The 23435-nt window shown below is 41.0% G+C and overlaps 1 protein-coding gene across 4 annotated transcripts; it reads left to right on the forward strand.

Annotated features, from left to right (window-relative positions):
- Positions 1–110: 110 nt before the first annotated feature.
- Positions 111–22050, forward strand: trim33 (tripartite motif containing 33). 4 transcript variants are annotated; one of them, XM_085909053.1, is made up of 21 exons: positions 111–711; positions 6597–6715; positions 7678–7825; positions 8724–8856; positions 9070–9186; positions 9317–9431; positions 9700–9846; positions 10664–10781; positions 11636–11925; positions 12303–12497; positions 14663–14719; positions 14893–15093; positions 16407–16539; positions 16745–16808; positions 17520–17670; positions 18177–18460; positions 18557–18668; positions 18749–18823; positions 19122–19274; positions 20256–20306; positions 21443–22050. In XM_085909053.1, exons 1-21 carry the CDS (start codon positions 159–161, stop codon positions 21674–21676), a joined length of 3450 nt encoding a protein of 1149 aa, XP_085765179.1. In that variant the 5' UTR covers positions 111–158; the 3' UTR covers positions 21677–22050. The 4 variants fall into 4 exon arrangements, with proteins under 4 accessions (XP_085765179.1, XP_085765162.1, XP_085765171.1 ...); XM_085909036.1 differs by lacking the exon at positions 14663–14719 and having other exon boundaries at positions 17526–17670; XM_085909028.1 differs by lacking the exon at positions 14663–14719 and having other exon boundaries at positions 112–711.
- The last annotated feature ends 1385 nt before the right edge of the window (positions 22051–23435 follow it).

The raw sequence follows: 23435 nt of genomic DNA on the forward strand, positions 1-23435 counted from the left end.
TCATGTCGACATACGTCTGTTTGAACTGTCATACATGGATGAAGAACATCAGAAAAACGGAAGCTCACGAGGCTCCGACTGTGACGTCATGACGCACGGACGTAGTCGTGGTTTTTCGAGTCACGTACGACGTCCAAGCGGTTCAAAGAGGAAGGAAGATGGCGGATAACAAAGGCGTCGGTGATATGGAACCGTCCCCAAACCCGGGGCTTCCTCCTTCACCTCAAGGCAACGTACAGCCGGAGACTCAACCCGAAATTGCGCCTGCAGCCATAGAGGGCGAGACAAAAGAAACGGAAAATACCGATCCGCCTGGTCCCAATCACGAGGCGACAACAACCACCGGCGAAGGAGGCGATGAGGTTAGCACCAGCAATGTTAGCGGCAGGGTTACCGCTAGCCCCATGGATGCCAGCCCAAGCAACGCCGAACCGAGTCCCGCCGAAGCCCCGGTCGTTGGCGATACCATAGGCAACGCACTCTCCTCGCAAATGTCCCCACCACCCACGGCCCCGGCAATCACACCGGTCCAGACTCCCATTAATTTATTGGATACGTGCGCAGTGTGTAAACAAAGTCTTCAGAGCCGAGAAAGCGACCCAAAACTTCTACCTTGCTTGCACTCATTTTGCCTGAAATGTCTCCCGCAACCTGACAGACAAATCAGCATGCAGGTGAAGGGACCACACGGGCAAATCAACCCACAAATTGGTGAGTTTTCCCATTTATCCCACCGCGCGCCAAGTGAAACCGATTGCTTCTTTGACGCATAGAAATGTTATCTGCTCATCATTGTTCAATCATCTTCAACTAGTTGTTGTCACGCGTGTCATGGTAGTTTTGATCTTGACCACAGATCAAATCTGTAGGCTTTCTTTTAATTACGGTAATGTAGAAACCTTTTTTTTTTTTTGTGAATACAGAGTAGAAAACAGCTTTAGTTAAGCTGGTCATCATAATGCAATGTTGGATGGGGGATACTTTCATTTTGATTGATCATGGTGACACAGGTCAACAGGACAAGGCCCCCCAAATAAACTAATTGCCATCGTTGCGGATAATTATTTGATTGTTTATTTCGGCACTTATTACGACTTCAGTTCACATTTTGTTGTTTATGACTTGTCAAAAAGAGAAGTTGATTGAAGCAATTCTGCTTCTCTACTCCTGTCCCGATTACAACCAAGATTTCACTGCCAGACACACAATCTACATTACTACAGTACTACTTATAATAAATAGTGCCATAAACATGAAAACAGAAATTTGACCAGGATACCATGATTTGCATACAGATATAACAAATAAAGTGGAAGTTTAAATTGATTTCAATAAAACTATGATTTCAATACAGCAATAACAAATGAACTGGAAGTTTGAATATGTGTTGAATACTGCATAAAACTGGAAGTTTGCATAACAATTGATATCAGTTTGTTTTCAACACAGCAATGCCAAGTTGATTAAGTTATCATATGTTTTAACAGTTTGATTTGAATACAACAGTGACAGTTTAATCAATTTCGAGAGAGTTGGAGTCGCAATCCCGAAGGTACTCACAAACAGTCTAATGGGCATGGCAAGAATGAGCCTACTAGTATAAAAAGCATATAGTCGTCTGCACTAAAAGAGTGTATTAGTTGACTACACAATCGTGTACTCTACATATGAACGTTGAGCGAAGGTTAACGTATAACTATAGTGCTTTGGTGGAGCGTCCCCACCGTGGTTCCACACTGCTTTCTGATTGGGTGCACATCGCTGTCTAACTAACTAGCTAACTACTAACTTTATGGTGCACTGCTGGCGCAGCAATCTCACGCATTACAATTGTTAGAGTTTGCAAGAGCCACACGGGAGACAGTATGCCCTTTAAGCACTTGCAAGTGGAGAATTTGTTCGTTACTGTAGGTACAGCAATGTTCGAACAAAGTCTGCCTTTGGTCTCTTGCAAGAGCATATTTATTGAGAACAAGTACGGTGGGGGTGACATTGGACATGTTTGGTGGTCACCTCAGCAACTGGTTAATCAGTGCGTAGGGTCCCAGCTCATTGTTTTACAAAGTCGTGGAAATAGAAACTAGTGGAGTATTTTAGATGACTAACTAAGCAAGAATGTTTCCACACCATTTTGAAAGTTTCAACAACTGAATGGTTAAACCTTTCAAAGTCAAGGAAAGGTAAAAGGTTTAAACAAAGTTAATAATTCTAGTCTACATTCCAACATAATCATACGATCAAGATAATTTGTAAACCCTAACAACAATGTACCGTAATTTTCGGACTATAAATCGCTCCGAAGTATAAGTCGCACCAACCATAAAATGCACAATAAAGTGGAAAAAAAACATATATAAGTCGCTCCGGAGTATAAGTCGCACTTTTGGGGCAAATGTATTTGTCAAAATCCAACACCAAAAACAGACACAAACCAGCAACGATACGGTATGCCAACGTGACATACACAAACGAGAGGCTGAGAACGGGCCTAACGTAACATTCAGAGTTATTCAAATGATTATTACATAAATAACACGTTTATTAAACCATCTGTGTCACTCCAAATTATAAAATACATCAATCATCGATCGTGTAAACAATGCCGCGTACGCGCGCCGTCGGACTCGTGATTTGCATGTCTAATTTTTCCACAGACCCATGTAACGATACATAAAGTATATTTCAAATAACTATCATATAGAAACATTATTACCAAACCACCAGTCACTCCAAATCATAAAATACATTGATCATCCATCGTGTAAACAATGCCGCGTACGCGCGCCGTCGGACTCGTGATTTGCATGTCTAATTATTCCACAGACCCATATAACGATATATAAAGTATATTTCAAATAACTATCATATAGCAACAATATTACCAAACCATCTGTCACTCCAAATCATAAAATACATCGATCATCCATCGTGTAAACAATGCCGCGTACGCGCGCCGTCGGGCTCGTGATTTGCATGTCTAATTATTCCACAGACCCATATAACGATATATAAAGTATATTTCAAATACTTATCATATAGCAACAATATTACCAAACCATCTGTCACTCCAAATCATAAAATACATCGATCATCCATCGTGTAAACAATGCCGCATACGCGCGCCGTCGGACTCGTGATTTGCATGTCTTATTATTCCACAGACCCATATAACGATATATAAAGTACATTTCAAATAACTATCATATAGCAACAATATTACCAAACCATCTGTCACTCCAAATCATAAAATACATCGATCATCCATCGTGTAAACAATGCCGCGTACGCGTGCCGTCGCACTCGTGATTTGCATGTCTGGCGTGATGTGTGCTCGCATGCTGTCCATCACAAGCAGAGCTTGCATCCTAAATTGCATTGCTGCCCCTACTGTTTTTTTTGTTGGGTTTTTTTACATCACCACACTAAATTCTCTTCACCAGACCTGTGCTTTTTAAAAACAAAAAAAAACAGCGCTTTCCCCTCCCAGTTGTTTCGTCACGGCCAATGGTGAAATTTAAATCACCCTCGTTCAGTTTAGTTATAAAATAACTATATTTCTTTTTCAGTTGGTTTTTCTTTGTTTTGTTTATTTGTTTCATGAACTTGAATATTGTGCTTTAAAGTGTGAATTGCTTTATTCGTTTTTTCAGTGTATTAAAAATAATATGTGAGGTGATCAACTGTACTAGTAAGTAATGTGTTAATGATCAAGTAATTTTTTTTGAAAAAAAAACGCATATAAGTCGCTCCTGAGTATAAGTCGCCCCAACCCCCCCCCCACCCAAACTATGAAAAAAACCGCGACTTATAGTCCGAAAATTACGGTATATATTATTTTTTATTTCGGATAGGAAAAAAACAAATAATTATCAGTACTGACTTATGTGGAATATTTGTTTTGTTTCAGCCATACAAATTATTTTTTAAAATAGGTCTATTTGATTTTTATATTGACTGGTTTATTTGACTTTTTCATAGTTGTTTCACAAGAAAAGCAGCGGCCATGATGTAGACACTGCCTCACTAATGTGACAATAATAAATCCTTTTTTAAAAGTTTTTTATATTAAGTGATGACATCATCAGCAGGTGCGCAGCCCACCAAAGGATCCCGATAAAAAAAATTGCAGGCCGATCAAAACTAGTACAAATATCGTAAATAAATTAAGACTGATGCAGATGACACCATTCGTTTATTCAACATATTGTTACTAACACTAGAAACCTCGTGCTGCTTTGTGGGTGTTGTCAGCGTTTGTTGTGAGCTTTGCGAATTAGTCTGCGAGAAAGAAAAATATTTGGAGTGTCGAGTGATCCCGTCATAAAATTGATGATTTTAAACTTGTACTTATTCATACTCAAAGATTCTACCTACAATTTTCTATTTCTAATAAGTGTTTGCTCTTTGCACCAACTGCTAAAACTTAAATATTGGTCGTCTTGTCACTATGGCCTACAATCTGATTTCATACAGTATACCGCTTGGTTTTGTTGACCACCTGATGGTGGCATAGAGCATATGAAGCACTATGATATTTTGAACCATGTGCAAAACAATTGGCTGGAAAGCCTCGGTGGTTCATATGGCTTTATTTTGCCATCACTAGTTCAAAGCCAAAGGCTCTGCATTGTAAAGTAGCCATACAGTGCTCAATTCTCAAATGAATTTCATGAGGCAGCCTTTTTTTGTCAACACCAAAATGTACTATAAATAAAGAGCAAGTATACAACCTTTATCCCCCTCCCCCCCCTTTTTTTTGTGATAGGACGCCGATGGACAGAATGCAGCAACACCGTACAGGCGTGTCAAATGATATCGCACCACTCGGTTCTCAGCACGCTGCAATGCATTTAATGAATGAAGTTAGAACACACACACATGCATGCATGCATGCATGCATGTACACACACAGGCTGACAAATACATTAAATGCAGGGACAGAAATTGGGAGGGAGACCTTTCAGTCTTAACTGGGGTTGTTATAATAGCAACAAAGTGGCATGATACGGCTTTTTTAATTCTAAAATTGTTTTTGGTCTTTTTGAAACTTAAGTTCTGATAAGAATACCGATGAAGTACCGGATCAATAAGCAGTATCGTTAATAGTAGTATTGTTAAAATTTTAACAATACCCATCCCTAAAAGGTAGTAAGGCATAAAGTTTAGGGGCAGGGTATAAATTGTTTTACCTTGGTCCTATTCTTTAGGAATTATTTATGACCCCCTCCCCCCCGCCCCATTAAAATAATTTATGCCCCCCAATAACAATGAATTGCCCCTAATAAAACAGTAGATTGATCTATTTCATCCCTGCTGACTGCCAGAGGCAGTGCCCAACACCACAGAATGTCCTTTATGAAGTTATATATGTCGCAAACAAAAACAGACATGTCCCGCCCACCGATCATTAATAGGTCGTAATGAGAGAATGTAATTTTAACTGTTTTGTTTGATCTTATAAACAAAAAAAAAGCTATTTGTTCCAAGACCCCTTATTTCCAAATTTTTGTGGCACTCCGAGGCATTCTGAGGAACAAAGTGCTACCTTGTACTAAAACTGGGGAGCATTGTTTTAAAACGAGGTACCGTCGTGCCTGACAGACAACTCAGATGTAGACGTGTGGCAACCCCTGCCACCTCTTTATCCCCACAAGCAACTGCTCTAGGCGAAGGTGTGCGTGTGTGAAACACAGAGGTTGAGATAAGTCATAAGATATTTTTTAATTAATACATTAAATTGTACACTTAAAATTGTCTAGAAGTGTGATTCTGAGTTGTTTGTGTGCCCTTCGATTGGCTGGCAACCATTCGGTGTGCACCACCTTCAGGCTAAGCGGTTCAGATGATGGATGGAGGGTTGGATGGATGAGGGGTTGCATGGATGAGGGGTTAGATGGGAGGTTGGGTGGACGAGTGGACGAACAGACGATAGGAATTTTTTTCCAAATAGTTTTGGAGAACTGTGTATGTGCGCCTGTGTGTGTGTGCGTGGCTACACGCGTGCACGTGCTTCACACTCAATCATTCAGGGACTCAAGCAGATGGCACTTCCACAAACTGGCTGTGGGCTGCTCAAACCTGTTCTGTCTGGCTCAAACCACCTCACTCTGGTTGGCTATAATTGGGGATTATGGATTTGTTTATTGGTTTTCACTTTCAAAACATGAGGTTTAATATTTAGTGTAAAATAAGTGTCAGTTCTACCGTCTTAATACAATTATTCCCATGAAACGCAGCGTATTGATTAATGTAATTAACGTTCCAAACACCACACCTCAATTACCTATTAACCCTACCCGAACGTAAAATCGCATGAAATGTTCGAGAAAGATTTGTGACGGCGTGAATCCATTTAGAGGTAAACTGGCGGGGCGCAGTCCGTGCCGTGCCTCAGGGCATGCCGTTCTCCCGGCTAGGCACAAAATCTGCCGCGATGGCTTGGAAAGGAAAGGCTTGGGACAACGGTAGCGTGGGGAGGCCTGGTGGTTTGAGCCTCAGCCTATGTGCTCGCAGCCCCCTGCACTCGTATGCCTTTTTAACCTCAGTTGACCTAAATCATACTCATCACACTCCTTTATTCTCATTTCTGTCCTCAGTCAACATTATGCGATGCTCAGTGTGCCACCAGGACTACAAACAAATTGATATTGTTGACAACTACTTTGTTAAAGATACTCCAGAGGCGACCAGTAAATCAGATGAAAAGGCTGCACAGGTGAGTTAAGAAAAGCCTCCTCTTTGTCAACCCCAATAATAAATCTTAAATGTGACATATGGAAAATTGACAATTGTATTCAACTAGTAGAGCATCTTAAGTGCCTGTCCACCCACCATGTATGAAACAAAGCAACCTAATCTTTGTCTGCTTATTTCTCCAAACCTCACTGTTAACAAAAAAATGCGATGTAATGGTGAGATATTGGCCCATTACTGATGTCTTCCAATACATGAAATGAGTGTTTCTAAACACTCAGTATACATACTTACTGCACATAAACACAAATTCTTGTGATACCCAACTATACCCTACATTACTGAATTAAAAAAAAAAAAACACTTGTAAAACTGTGTACATAGACTACACAACTTTTAGAGGCTAATCTAAAATGATTGCAACCCATACAAGTGCACCTGCCTTTCTACAACTAATGATGTAATATCTTGATTTGTTACACAAATTATATTGATTTGGTCTTGAAAATGGGACCTCTTTAGTTTATGTGGTATAGATTGCATTGTCTTCCCCGAATGTGCCCCTAGTCCTTAATGTCGTCCTTGGCTCCTGAGACATGCTGGATGCGCCATGTGAAGGTTGTCAATTACACGGACTCTCGGAATGCGGGTTGATTTCTCCCCCCCCCCCCCCCCCCAAAAAAAAAAAAACCAACAACAACACATGACAATGTTTTTTTCACCCAACCTGATATGTTTCATCTGAATTTTTTACGGGTTCAACGGACCCCTGCTATTTATTACAGGTGACAAGAACTCGGCTGGCCCAAGAATAGTAAAAATCTGTGCACAATTGATGCTCATCGTAATATATTGAGGAGAAAATGATTTTAACACAAAAAATCCTTTAAAGCAAAAACGAGGATGTCGCCAAAGGGCAAAATTATTTGCTTTGAGAATCCAGGTGTTTTACCATTTATTTGACCTGAATTCTATCTTTTCTAGGTATGCACAAGTTGTGAGGACAATGCTGGAACCATAGGCTTTTGCGTGGAGTGTGGAGAATGGCTGTGTATTACTTGTGTGGAGGCCCACCAGAGGGTCAAAATTACCAAAGACCACAAGATTCGCACTAGAGAAGATCCTAACACAGGTAACATCTTAAAATATGTTAATTATACCCACCTAAAATGGTCCCACACAAACAAACAATATAGTCAAACACTAGTCAATATTGAGATCAAATAAATTTTTATCATCCATCCAATATCTAAATCCTTAATCTTCATGAGGGTCGCAGTTGTGCTGGTCTGAAAGCACAATTACAGTCACCAACTGGTTAAGGGGGCCCAAAATCCCAGAATGCCATGCAAAAAAATGAAATATCTGCAAATATGTGACTGTCTCGATCTGATATTGTGTATCGGTATCGGCACACAATCTTTTATAAGCATCGGACATAATCTGATTGAGTCACGGGATGAGCCTGATCATGCTTCTCATGTGTTTTTGCAGCGTCGACACGCTTTATGGCTGACCTAAATCCCAACGCCAACAACGCTGTGTGGGATTATTTTTCACTATAACAAAATGATAGTCAAACATTGACACGCATTTGCTGCAAACAAGCAATTTCTTGTGGAGTGATTTCACATTTGGTGCAAACAAGCCTATTCTCATGGAGCGATTTCATAGCTTTCTGACATTACATTTCAGGAACAGCACTAATGAATCTGTACAAGTGCGGTGAGCGTGGGCAAGCTTCTTTTTTTTTTTTTTTTATCAATGTACGGTTTAAGTAGAGTTGAGTAACGGAACGAGCATGCCATAAAACAATGTAGCCGTATCAAAAACTCCAAAAACTTGATTGACACATCACTTTTATTTATTTCCATGCCTTCAGTATGTAGCATCAGGTGCACAACATATCTTTCTTCATATGAACATAAAAATATTGATACTTCATGCCTATATCTGTCCCCCAGTTAGGGCTGATGAAACACTTTCTATCACCAGTTCATTCACAGATATCTTCTCCACTATGTTCCCAGAGTCTGTGGGCGCAGCCGGACAGAGGCTGTTTTTTTGTCCCATCCACAAGCAAGAGCCACTCAAGCTTTTCTGTGAGAGCTGTGACATTCTGACTTGCCGAGACTGCCAGCTGCAGGAGCACAAGGAGCATGGGTAGCCCAATCACTTCTCGTCAGCGTGTAATCACTCGTAGAATGGTCGGGTCACAATTTTAATCATGACTGCCATCCAAATGGCCACCAGAAATAAGGCATTAATAACAAGAATAGATTAACAGCAACTTTTTGTAGACATTGTTTTATTATCGTGATTGAAAAATGTGATAATCGAGAAATATATGCCCATATCACCAACTCCTATTTTTAGGTATCAGTTCCTGGAGGAAGCTTTTCTTAACCACAAAACTATCATTGAGACAACCATGACCAAAATAAAAGAGAAGAAAACCCACGTCAATTTCTCAGTATCTGAAGTACAACACAGGTGAGTGAGTGTGAACTCTTACTTGCTGTCTAATGACACAGATTTATAAATTCCTGTGATAGTGACCTACTAATCCTCAAAAATGGCCTGGTTGACCCAAGAGATTTTGTGTGTGGTTTTTAAAATCCAGGTTAAAAGAGCTGACTGAATCCCATCGAAAGGTTGAGCATGAGATCAAGATTGCAGTGTTTACTTTGATCAATGAAATTAACAAAAAGGGCAAGTCTTTACTACAGCAACTGGAGGTAAGAATTTATCTGATCAATCTTAACCTCAAATGGTCTTTGATATCTTTTAGCTACTTGCACACATTTGAAAGGTAAATGTTGCTGGACCTTTTTTCTCTTTAAATTGTAAATGGTTATTTATTTATTTTGTGAAATTTATGAAGTTAAATGTAGTTTTTTTGTTGCTGCTGTGGATTAAAATGGGGCTCTTTGGGGCTTTTTGTATTGCTGCTCTAACCCTCCTCTGCCCCCATTTTTATTTTGAAATATTCACTCTTGTGGCTAGAACTTGACCAAAGAGCGCAGTGCCAGGCTGATAGCCCAGCATAAGGATACCACCCAGCTCGCTCAGCAGATCCACCATGCGCTGAACTTTTGCCAATGGGCCATCTCGAATGGCAGCAGCACAGCACTGCTGTATAGCAAGAGGCCGGTATGTTGTTGATCAGCATGTTTGTATGTATCGCTTACTGTTTTGTCTCGCTTATTGTTTTTATTTATTTATTTATTTTCCTCCTAACTGGTTTTTCTCACTCAGTTTTTTCTCGCTTACTGGTTTTTCTGGCTTGTTACTGTCGTACTTGACTTCCAACTTCCTTCATCATTAAAGCAATTTCACTTTTTGCATTTTTCCCATTCACTATCCCATCTATCCATCTATCCATCCATCTTCTTCCGCTTATCCGGGGTCGCGTCGCGGGGGCAGCAGCTTTAGGAGGGACTCCCAGACTTCCCTCTCCCCAGCCACTTATCCAGCTCATCCCGGGGAATCCCAAGGCGTTCCCAGGCCAGCTGAGAGACATAGTCTCTCCAGCGGGTCCCAGGTCATCCACGGGGTCTCCTACCGGTGGGACATGCCCGGAACACCTCCCCAGGGAGGCGTCCAGGAGGCATCCTGATGAGATGCCCGAGCCACCTCATCTGGCTCCTCTCTACGTGGAGGAGCAGCGGCTCTACTCTGAGTCTCTCCCGGATGACCGGGCTTCTCACCTTATCTCAAAGGGAGAGCCTGGACACCCTGGCTCATATCGGCCGCTTGTATCCGGGATCTCGTTCTTTCGGTCACGACCAAAAGGACCACTCTGAGGTTGAGCGCAGTCTGCAGGCGGCCCAGGAAGTGGCAGTTGGCCATCACTCTTGTAGTTGAATGGTGCATTGGTCAAGGAAGAAGCTTGTTAGTTTTTAATAGGATTGTGGAGTCAGATCAACAACTTAGTCCCATGTGTTTGTGTGTGTGTTTGTATTTACAGATTCTATACCAGCTCCGCCAGCTCTATAAGGCAAAATTGGACCCAGTGCCTGCGTTCATCAAAGAAGTGCGATTTTTCTGTGACCCAACCTTCTGGGCCAAAAATGTGGTAAATCTAGGTATGGACCATATTTCACATATAGTGGCGGAATTTTAAAGTTTTGATTGTGATTTGGACTCTTAAATTTACTTCCACCAAACACAGAAACAACCTGCACTTTTGGAAATTCCCTGACACAACTCTTGTGTGTTTGTGTTCAGAAAAGTAGAGCCCTCACATTAATTTTCTAACACAGTCTTTGTTATAAAGCAGTCAGCAGCTCATGCACAAACTCTTTCCTTTCCTTGTATTGCATGCCACACTGCATGCACTCCATTTTGGGCACTCTGAATAACCGAATGACACATTTGAGCAACACTCTGCGTTTCCAAATGGTTGGAGAGATGCAGTGCACACTCGAAGTATATTTCCAAGCATCCTCACTATCAAGAAACTGTGATTTTGAGGCGCGTCTGACCTCTAGTCTCAATTTATGTCAAATAAATCCCCCCTAAAAGCGACTTACATGCCAAAGTGACCTAAAGGTTTTTTCTTATTTATAATGCATGTTTTGACTGGTGCGACCTATACTCACAAGCGATATGAAGTACTCTGAAAAATATGGCTTCTGTATGCAAATGGACAATGCAGGTTTAATTTGTCCCATTGTTTTTGGTCTTGCAAAAAGTGGGACACATACTTCCAAACTGTTGTAATTCCTACATCATTCGGATTGAGATGTAAATATCCTCAAATCAAAGCTGAAAATCTGCAGTTAAAGCACATATTTTGCAGTTCATTCTAAATCCATAATGGGGTGGATTATGTCGACATCCCAATATTTATGGTGCTGACTGTAGTTAGGAAGCAACGTTTGCAATAAATGGATTTGCTATGCATCTGTTCTGTGAGTAATACTTTTTCTATTTCCAGGTAATCTGGTAATCGAGAAGCCGCTACCACCGCCTGCGCATCCACCCAGTATGATGGGTGGTGGTGCTCCAATTTCACCAGGCCATGGTCAAACTAAAGGTCAGATCAATCTGGCCCAGCTTCATTTTCAGCACATGCAGCAGGCAGCCTTTGCACAGAAGCAGCAACATCTCCAACAGCAGCAGCACCAGCAACAACAACAGCAGCAGATGCAGCAACAGTTGCGCCTCGCTTCACAAATACCCCAGCAACATAACAGACAGATGGTCCCATCCATGGTTCAGCAGCAGGTGATTTAAAGTGTCACTATGAGCAACCACCATAATGCAAAACTATCAGAAATCTCCATGCCTTCTACATCTCATGTTCCCACCCAGAAGTTGTTGGTTCAATTCCCGGTCCTTGTGACCATGCCAAAGTGTCCTTGAGCAAGATACTTAACTCCCAGTTGCTCCTGATGCTCTTTATTTAGTGGGTGAATGTAATGTCAGTGAAAAGCGCTTTGAATGCCTTAATGGGTGGGAAAGCGCTCTACTAGTGAAACACACACTCCTTGGCAGAGTTAGTATAAAAGACATCTGTTTTGATATTAAATGTGTTTTTTATTTTATTTTTATGCTGCTGCGATCTAGTACTCATTGAATTCCTAATCTCGCTTCCTGACCAGCCTCCCAGGCTCATCAGTTTGCAGCAGCACCCAAGAAGTCAAATGGTCCTAAACGGCGGGCCTGTTCCCCCCATGTACTCCTCGTCCCACAATATGCGTCTACCGGGCCCACCACAGGGCCGTATAGCAACAGGCCAGCCGAGACACAATGGACAGCAGTATCCCACCATGATGCAGCCTCACCTGCAGCGACAAGTCAGTGTTCACGCGCACACACTCACACAAAACAGTTTTTTTCTGTGCGTGCGTGCGTGCACGCTTGTGTGTGTGGGGGACACACAAACACGCACACTTTTTTTTACTATTTCCACACTAGAAATATTTTTTCGTGTGTGTGGGGGGGTACACACACAAACACGCACAGCTGCATCTCTAGCTGGCTTGCTATCCTGGCTAACATGATGCGCGTGGGCAAGCTTTTTGTAACGCTCCAACTGTTTGTATGGACTCTGGTGGCAGCATTTTCATCTGAGCTTTAAAGACATCATTAAATAATTCTAGTCAAATTTAATCACAGAAACAACTTCAGATGCCCATAATTGACAAATATTAACGACGTCCCCTAATCTTGCTCCCCAGGAGGGCAAGAAAAACTAAAAAAAAAAAAAAAAAAAAAAAAAAAAAAAAAAAAAAAAACTAACTGGGGAGAAATAAAAAAAATAAATAAAAAAAAAAACCCTGAGAAGGTACAGCAGATGGAAGGAATCCCCTTCCACTACCACCAGTGTCTGTCTACTACAGAAAACAATATATGGCATTATTACTGTTTCGCCTGCGACCCTCCTGAGGATAAGTGGTTCAGAAAATGAATGAATAACTGTTTTTATTCATGGCCTCTGAGAATAATGATTGTCCAGTATTACTTAATTCCTGGTTGTATATGTGAAGACTGTCTTTGTATAGGTCGTAATGTATCTGGAGTTTGGTTCCGCACGACCTGCGCCCTTCTTGCTTTCATACTCTTTTCTGAGCTTTAACAAGCGAAGGTTAAAGTCCATGGTTTTTCCTCACTGACAAATCTTTGGTCTCAATTGGGGCACTGGAAACCATTACAGTTACAACTTAAGAACTAGAAGTATTTACAAGGTTGCTGGTCAGGTGACAGTAAGGTAGACCTGCTTCTGAGTTTGTCACAGTGCTCTGAGAAACAATGCCCATGTTTTGTCTTTGTTCTCCATAAGATGGTTCCGTTCCGTGGTGGCACCAAAGTCCAAAGACTGATTTCTTTGTGCGACCTCTTGCATGACCCAACGGGATCCTTCATTCATTTTTTCGGCGGTCTGACGTTAAGTGAAAACTCACTTTTGGCTTTCCTCCCAACAAATTCTAAGAAGGGCTGGTGGATGCAGCTAGCTGTCTGTTAACATGCCCTTGTCCACTCTTTGGAGACATTAGTAGCGTGGTCTCGTTGCCTGATTTCCCATTCCCCTCCACAAATACGTCTGAAGGAGGTTGTGGTATTCGTCAGTGGAGACGAGGGTATTGCCTCTGTCTAGCCTTGTTGCTAATAGTCTTGCGCCAATCGTCAGGCTGTGCTTATGTTATCGCGAGGGGGGAACAGAAAATGCTGAAAGATGGCCGCCACCAACTCTAAAAGTAATGAAAGTAATAGAAACAGTAATACAGCTGCACCATTGTAAAAACTATCTAGGAAAAGTCCAGGGAGAGAAAAAACAAAGGCGTTATCAGCTGAAAAGAATGCAAGCAAAGCTGAGCAGGAGCTGAGCAGCTGGCGTCTACACTCTGCGGCATCCTAGTTAAATTGTAAATGTACTATAACTAGTCCAATTCTTTTCAGTTAATTCACCCTGACCATGCTATCAAATGACTATAATACCAAGCATTGAATCCCAAAATTCGTACATTTTGTGTTTGTCATCCAAAATAACCGCTAGTTAAAAAAAACAATAATCGTATATTAATGTAGTGGAAGCAGCATACTCATTTTTTGCCCAATACTCATGTTTTATTAATGAGAGTTAAGGTGTTTACGTTTTACCTTATGCATGCAATTCTACCGATATGCATTTATTATATGCATATTGATCAATCATAACTTTTCTGAGTCCAGAACCAGTCAATTTTCAAAGTTCGCTTTATTGTCAATTTCTTCACGTTAAGACACAAAGAGATCGAAATTACGTTTCCCACCGTCCCACGGTGACTAGACACAGTACACAACACAAACAATCAAATAGCACAAAGAGTAAAAACGAACAGACAAGAGCAATGAATAAAGTAATAAGCAAATATCCCACTAGGTATGCTGTATTAAAATGCAGCCATACACACTGCATGTGATACTACAGTCGGTCAGAGAAAGCTCCACTATAGCCCACCGTGTTTGTTTCTGTGTCCAGATGTCGTTAGAATCTGAGATGAGCCACCAAAGGTTTCGTTTCTTACTGCAATCTGGGGTTTGGTACCTTTTTCCTACTTTGTCATTCGTGCATTTTGTGAAGCATGTTTGTCATCCAAATGCATGATTGGCAACCACCCTCACACAGAAAACGTGAATTGAATGTTTTAGCAACACTCACTGAGTGACCTCATTTTGTTTCAACTGAATTTCCTCCTGGTTTTTATTCAGCATTCCAACCCAGGCCATGCAGGCCCCTTCCCAGTGGCGTCGGGCCACACTGCAAACCCCACGAGTCCCACCAGCGCCAGCATGGCAGGAGCACATTCTCATCAAGGCCCTGCGAACCCTGTCATCAGTCCCATTGAGCTCATCCCTACAGTCACCAACCCAGAGAACTTGCCCTGTCTACCGGAGATCCCGCCCATTCAGGTGTGTATATTAGAATGATTTTGTTCCCCAGCAAGGTAAGGCTGAATGATTTTGGGAAAATAATCAAAAAGCCATTTAATATGCAATTATTTTTTCTGTGTCCTGTTCTGATGTAGTATGTTTCAACAAGCATAATCAATTAATTAATCTTTTTTTTAAATAAACCACATCAAATTTATTATACATTATAGAATAGTAAGAATTAACTAATAGTTTATTTACCACAATTACAGGTGTAAATATTTTGATGTGCTGCCTTGTAAGCGTTTACCAAGTGTGCCATGAACATTGTATTTCCCGCACCATAAGGCACACCTAAAATCCTTTCATTTTCTCCAAAGCATAGCATGCACGTGCCCTATAATGTGGTGCATCAGTCAGGGGACCTCAGAGTTTTTTTCGACTGTCTTACTCAGACTTATTTATAACTCATAAGTCTTCTTTGTAGATCATGTTGTAAAATTTTAGTTCTTTAGTGATGGAAGACAAAGCGGGGTGTGTTAGGGTTAGTGTGTTGGTCTAGGTGTGTTTCTACCCAATGACAGGTGATTTAGGGTTAGGAATGTGCTGTTGGGTGAAAAAAAAAAAAAATCTGCACTGAATCTATCTGTAATATTTGTTTTAAAAAAAATCTACGATAGAGCGAGGCCATGATGGGTAAAGACCGAAGTAGCGAGGGATTACTGTAATCTACCTTCAGAGGAATCTGCCCAGGCATATCACCACTGAATCCCCCTACACCCACCACAGACCAGATAAAAACATACCTATAAAAAAACAGACCACTCCATTGAGTGGAAGGAAGTCCGAAACTATTCACAACAGAACCTTCCTAACCCTAAATCACCTGTCATTTGGTAAAAACACAACTAAACCAACAAACTAACCCTAACACACCCCGCTCTGTCTCCCATCACTAAAGCACTAAAACACAACATGATCTATAAAGAAGACTGATGAGTAATAAAAAAAGTCTGAGTACCGCAATTGAGTGCACCTTTAACCCGAGTGGATGTCTTTTGGTGCAGAAAATACGGCAATCAGAAATACCGTAAATTTATAGCGAGATTATAGCATTATTCCAAACAAATCAAACAAAATGATTTTTTGTTTGTTTACTGTATTTCCTTGAAAAATAACTTCTGCCTTCGTAGACAACGTGTCTGTTCATTGAGAGGCGCACTGTCCACTATTCAACCTTCCTTTATCCTTTGTCGCCAATTATCAGACTAAATAAATCAACTTTTAATATTTCATCTGAATTTATCTACAAGACCAACAAAGTTGAACACAACTGTATATTTGTTTCATAGCTAGAGGATGCGGGTTCGAGCAACCTTGGCCACCTCCTGACTCGCTACATCACAGCCAGCACGCAACAGCAGTTGGGTTTGTTGGACATGAACCCTTCCCCTGGACTTTCTCTAAACTCGCCTGGATCGTCAGGTACCCAAGTTCTTACATATTAATAATGCTTTCATATGGGTCATCCACTCAAATGATGAGGATTTCTGGATCTGGAATTTCCCTGTGTTGGACAAATAAAGGAATATCTTATCTTATTGTATATTAATATACAATTTTTGTACCTTGGACTCAGTTGATATACTATTTAACAGCCGATTTTATGTCACGCCATTTGCTTCTGCAGGTCTTTCAAATGCACACACACCAGCGCGACCCTCCAGCACATCCAGCACAGGCAGCAGAGGCAGGTGAGGTGTCACTGCAGCATCACTTCATTTTGCAGATCTCGGAAAACTGCGGCCAGCAGGCCATTATTGACCCACACTGCGTCATGGACTGGCCCTTTAAAAGTTTGTGGAGTTTTTTTCCACCCCTCTACTCTGTTATTCTTATTAAAAGCAACTAACCACAATTCATACAGTGGTCTTTGTCAGCAACATTATTTCCTGCATGGTGGTGGGAAGAGGGCAAGGGGGGTTGGCCTAATAATGATCTGGGTGTCCCAACTCGTAAAGGCTAGGAAAGTTAGCGGTTGGTGCAGGCAATAAAACGCTGTAGAGAAACGCATTGTGGATGTACTGATAGGGCGGGAACAGCGAAACACAAGACTGCAAATGGCAACCTAATTTGAAAGTCAATGTTTTCCTCTTTAAAATCAGTCACAATATGTGACTGTTTTCAATGTTTCATAAAGATTGCAGAACAAAAATACTGAAATTTGGAGCCTCAATCAAACCCTGCACCTCTGAACTGTGAGGCGGGACGTGCTAGCCAGTGTGCCACCCACATTGAATTTATATTAAGCAAAATAGAATGGCATGGGCCTGGCCTCTGCAATTCTTCACACCCCCCTGTGGAAAATCTATTGCCAATGACCTCTTGATAGTCAGGTTTGATTATCTTCTCATTTGGCATTTTGTAATTTAAGGCGGTTTGTTCTCTACTGCCCTCTTCTCAAGTTGTAGCTCTGCAGGGAGAACACCAGAAGGTGGAGGCACTGTGGAACCTGTTCGGGTCAAACAGGAGCCTGGTACAGATGACAGTTACAAGTGTCCAAGTTCTTCCACAAAGACGGAGCAAGGTCAAGACTCTGGGAGGAGTGCTTGCATGGTACGAAAAATGGCATCTAGTATAGTTGTTGTTAGAGATGCTAGTCTGCTTTCTGTGTACTGGTGAGGTGCCCTTGAGCAAGGCATAAACCCATTTCAGCTACTTTGTAATTTTTCCAGGGATCTATTTCAGTTGCTCTAGAGCACATTTTACATGTGCAGAAGAACATAATTGAAGATTATACACTGTTCTTGAAGAATAGATGTTTTCTTGGAAATAAACAAAACATTCTTGACATTCAGTTAAAGGGCCCTGAATCAAGGTTTTATGTGATTTTATGCATCATGAGTTAAATGTGAGTGGAAATGTGACTCACTGCAAAACGTGTGAAGTTTAGCTCACGAATCAATTAATGTATCAACAGCCAAAGAGCTGCATTTAGTTTTCAAATGTTTTCCATGAAACCCTCAAATTAGATGCTGTCCAATTTAGAATATTACATGTTTGGTCAGACATTTGTTTTGGTGTACATACGAGACCAAAACCTGCCTTTCTACTCCCGGCAGATGAACAGTCCTCTAAGCAACTCAAGGGAAAATATTAAATCGGAGCTCCAGTCTGGGTCCTCTTGCTCTGGGCTCAACGGCTGTGGTAAACAGCTAACCAACGGATGTGGGTCCAAAGGACAGGGGGCATCATCTGCGACAGGCAATCCTGATGGGAAAGATGATGACCCTAATGAAGACTGGTGTGCTGTTTGCATCAATGGTGGCGACTTGCTGTGCTGCGACCGCTGTCCCAAAGTGTTCCACATGAAATGCCATGTGCCCACCATCAAAATCTTCCCCAAGTGAGTTATCATTAAAGAAGACTGGGCATATTTGAGTTCTTGTTCCTTTGAGTTATGTTTTTTCTTTCTTTCTTTTTTTGGGTGAATCTTTCTCAGGGGGGATTTTCTGTGCACATTCTGCCGGAGTATTTCGAATCCCGAGATAGAGTACTGTGACGACAATAGGAAAGTCGGTGGAGATGGCGTTCTTAATCCTGAGGACCAGAGGGTAAGTACAGCAAGCAGACCTGCACTGAGGTTGATCATCTTGACTGACAAAGTGAATTCTTTTCTTACCCCTCTCTGTAGAGATGTGAGCGCCTTCTATTGTATATCTTCTGTCATGAGCTGAGTGTGGGCTTCCGGGACCCTGTCCCGAACTCTGTGAGTTGACCTGCATGACTCAAGCACACCCACATTTAAGAGTACAAATCGGTGTGTTTTTTGTTTTTCATGTTCAAAGCATTTGGTGAATGTTAACTCAATCTTAAGTCAATTTCCACAATCTGATACGAGTAGTTATAATTGTATTGACCAAAGTAAGATCACATTGTTTTCTTTTATGCCAAGGTAGTTTAAAACACTATACTTGTACTGTCATTGGGATTGTATTTTCTTTTGAGCCAACGCTGCAGTCCACAGGTTTCCACCAGTAATTTTGTTTTTTGTTTCTTTAATTTAGGTGCCAAACTACTACAGAATCATCAAACACCCCATGGACTTGAAGAAAGTGAAGAAAAAGCTGCAACTACGAGACGCCCAGTACTACAAGTCCATCCAGGAGTTTGTGTGTGACATGCGCACGATCTTCCAAAACTGCGCAAAGTACAATGAGGTGCGCACCATGACCTTTTCACCGGCTTTGGGAATAACATCTGGTGTGAGTGTGCTTGCATGTCTTGGTTTGAATTATCCCAAAAGGTTAGCTGAATAGCTAGCTCCCACGGTGTAGTTGGAAAGTTAACCGTGTGTAGTGAGTACTTTGCGTACATCTTTGTTACCTTCCTGGGGCCACAGACAAACATTATCTTAAAACTTGCATGTTGTTAAAAATTGCAGTAGCAGAGGGAGAGAATACGCCACACAAAACGGACCACGATAATTAGGATAGAAAGCGTACGTATATTATTACATTGATTCAGAATAGAACGGTTGACGGTATGAACGTACATTGCACACAAACTACAGGATCATTCAGGGATGCTAGTTAACCTTCGATTTGTCCAAAATTCCCTCCCCCTATTAGAAAAACCTTGGGTCTAAATGTATTTCATTTGTTCTGTGATCTTGTTTTAAACTCAAAACTCTCTCAAATCAAAGTAATGTTCCAATTGAAATGAATGAAGATTCATTTACTTGATTCCTGCCCCAAAGTTATACGTATTTACTTTATCTTTATGGGTTTTTAGTGAAAGAAAAACTCTAAAATATCAAAGTTAGTGAAAACACGTCTTACAGCAAGGAAGTGGTATAAATAAGATGAAGTCTTACATTCTTAAGACTCTCAAGGTTTTTGTTAGACGTGTTAGCAGTTCCATTGTAAGTGATACCAGTATCGTAGTGGTAAATGCATACTTGACGATATTGTCCAAACACAAGTGCACTTTAAAGCATGTTTTTTTTTTAAGAAATCACATCTCACGTGAAAAGTTTGTGTGTTTACAATCATGAAACTCACGGGGGATGTTTCTTTTCCTGCCTGGATGATGAGGGGATAGCTTCAACACAGACTTCCAATCTATCTGCCTATGCTCTGAAATCTTTTCTCCCCCTGCTACTTGACTGTCTGTGTTGTAATGTTATTGCCCCTTTTTAGATGTCTCGAATAATCCAAGTTTATGCTGAGGAGAAAGCGATTAATACGCAGGTAAGATGTTCAAAATAGAGCACAGATGTCCTGTCCCCACCCGCTGAGGCTTCAAGAAATATTTTTGGTTTTGTTCAATTCAGTTTAGTTTATTTTGAACATGCTGATTGACTTCCTAAGTGCAAATATTTCTAATAATAATAATGTTGGATTTTTATTGTCTACTAGCTGATGAATTGACCAGTCCAGAAGTTTCAAACTAATTTCAGTTCAGTGAATCCAAACATGCTGATTGACTTCCTAAGTGAAAATATTTCTAATAATAATAATGTTGGATTTTTATCGTCTACTAGGTGATGAATTGACCAGTCCAGAAGTTTCAAACAAATTTCAGTTCAGTGAACCCATTCACCCAAATTTGATCTCAAGTGCTCCAGGCAAATATATTCCTTGGCTAATAAGTGAGAAATAACAATTTCAGCTTTTTATCTTATCAGATAGCTTATGATCTATGAATAATTTTACATTTAGTACATAGATCTTAACTCTGAACCAAAATGTATTGGATATATCGGACCTGGCTATTCAGGCTGTGGTCGGTCGCATTGCAAAAAACTAGATAGGTATACCATCTAGTACAACATGAAAGTGACCCAGGTCGGATTTGAAAAAGAAAACAAAACAAAACCAGAATTTAGCTGTTCAGACATGAAAGTGACCCAGGTCGGATTTGAAAAAGAAAACAAAACAAAACCAGAATTTAGCTGTTCAGACAGCCATATTGTATTTATTTTTCACTTTTGATTTTGTGCCAGTATTTTGGAAGGGGGGGGTCTTGTTTTTTTTTTATTTCCTAATTGCACGATAAACAGCAGCAGGTGCATGCTAAAAGGGACAGAGACCCACCGATGGTCGCTGAGGCCGTGGATTGACGTAGTAGACAAGTAGTCCAAGAAAAAAACTGAACTCCACTGTCAGCACGCATATAACTGTGGCTGAATTGCAGTAATGTTTCCTGGAGCCACAGAGAGTTGGGATGTGGTGACATGCAGTGGCGAGATAACAGTGCTCTGTACAGCAAGGTTGAGCCAGGGCTGCCCCAACAGCACAACTTTTAACCTCATTTAATTTGTCTCCTCCTCTTCAACCCATTCTATCCCCGTCTCCTCGACTCCTTTCTCCTCCTTCCTTGGCAGGACGGATCAGAGATGGCCATCTCTGGTAAGGCGGTGAGTGTCTACTTTGAGGAAAAGCTGCAGGAGATCTTCCCGGGACAGAACTTCCCCGAACCACCTGAGGGGGAAGCCGGGGACACAAACGAGAAGGAGAAGGAGAGGGAGGAGGAGGAGGAAACAGAGGACTCAGACGATGACTTCATTCCCCGAAGTAAACGGTTAAAAACAGAGGACAAGGTTTTCCACATCAAGTGAGAAGAGAAGCTGTCTTTTCTCTCTCGTTTCATGGACATTTCACAGTTTGCCTATTCAGACTTTCAAGTTAGATTATTTTGGAAAATTGTCAAGGACTTGCATTTTTTTTTCTTTTTTTTTTTTTTTTTAGATCAAGCATTTTCATTTGTATATATGTTGTGACAATTTGTTTATAAAACAGCCCTGAACTGAGTAATAAATATATACGGCATCTTAGTTTATAACTTGGAATCTTTCAAGTGTACAGTCTACTTGATCACTTTGAGTGTATAAGAAAATCTAGCACACTGAATGGAGGTATTCTTGCAGTATTCTCGATTGGGTGCATCTTCAACTGAGAAAATATATTAAAGGAAATATTTGTTGTGAACTAAGTTTGTGTGTTTTGGTTGGGCTTTACACTAATGGATTTTATGTGCAAAAGTGGTCAATTTCTTCTGGCACACACTCCATCCATCCGTATTCTATAGTGCTTGTTCACATATAGGTTGTAGGTGACCTGGAGCAGATTGAGGTGAACGATGTGGACTGAAATTAATATAAATGCAAATCCCTTTCAGTACTCGTGATGTACAGTGTTAACACAGCAGCTGGACTATTGTGTAAGGTGTTCTCAGAATGCGGAAGCAATAAACACGTGACCTGTGGCGAGATGCCTACACGCGGTACGCCGGGTGCTGACTCATGCTGGAGTGTTTAGTGGCGTCGACGCTGAGTCAGCAAAGTAGCGTTTCCTTTGACTTAACGTTTGTTTGACTAATGTAGATTTCCTCGGTCACTCTTTATCATTACCACATTCAGCAAGCATATGCTGGCAAGCATGTTTGCAGAACATAAGCAGAGATGGAAGGACAACTTAAGGTTTTAGCAAGCATTAACAGTCAATTATTCTAGTCAGCACTTGAAAATAATCATAATATCAAATCAAAATAAGTTGTCAACCCTATCAGGGTCCATATTGTCTGTTGCATGTATGTATTGCTAATCTTCAAATTCAATAAAGCCCACTGGCCATTTACATCACTGATGGGCTATTGAAATGCTGGAGTGGGGGGGGGGCGGGTGCAATTTTTCACAAGTGCTTGGGGGGTGGGAGGTGATGGTCAATTTAGGACTTCCTAACCAGATTATTATAAGATTCAAGAGTTTTTATTCACCATGTTTGAGCGTGCCAAACAAGGAATTTTACTTCGGTACATCACAGCCTCTGTTCAACATTTAGGTGAGAACATATTACCAACATTTAAAATCCATGCATACATGCCCTTAATATATTTTATTTTTCACGATACATTTTTAAAACATGTACACTATTCGAGAACAAATGACGTACTTTATCTTCAGTTTAAAAGGGTTGTATAAAAATTACTATTCAAGGACAGCACAAAACTGCCAAATAGCATTCCAAGTGCAAGAATTTACTCTGTGCATGTTTTCACAAAAAATAACTCACTCATAATTGTTATATACTTTATTGTGGTGGAGCCTATTCTTCCGGGGGACACCTTGAACTGGTTGCCCGCCAATTGCAGGGCACACATAGAAAAACAACAATTCAAACTAACACTCATGGGCAATTTGGAGTCGTCAATCAGCCTACCATGCATGTCATGTTGGAGGTAATCAGAGTACCCAGAAGGAACCCATGTAGGCACGGGGAGGCCATGCAAACTCCACACAGTAATGGAGCCCACAACCTCTGAACTGTGTGATGATCAGTGTACCACTGTACCACCCTAATATCTATATTTATGCCCAA

Source organism: Syngnathus leptorhynchus, chromosome 1 (genome assembly GCF_054491065.1).
Source record: "Syngnathus leptorhynchus isolate UIUO chromosome 1, UIUO_Slep, whole genome shotgun sequence".
Lineage (NCBI taxonomy): Eukaryota > Metazoa > Chordata > Actinopteri > Syngnathiformes > Syngnathidae > Syngnathus > Syngnathus leptorhynchus.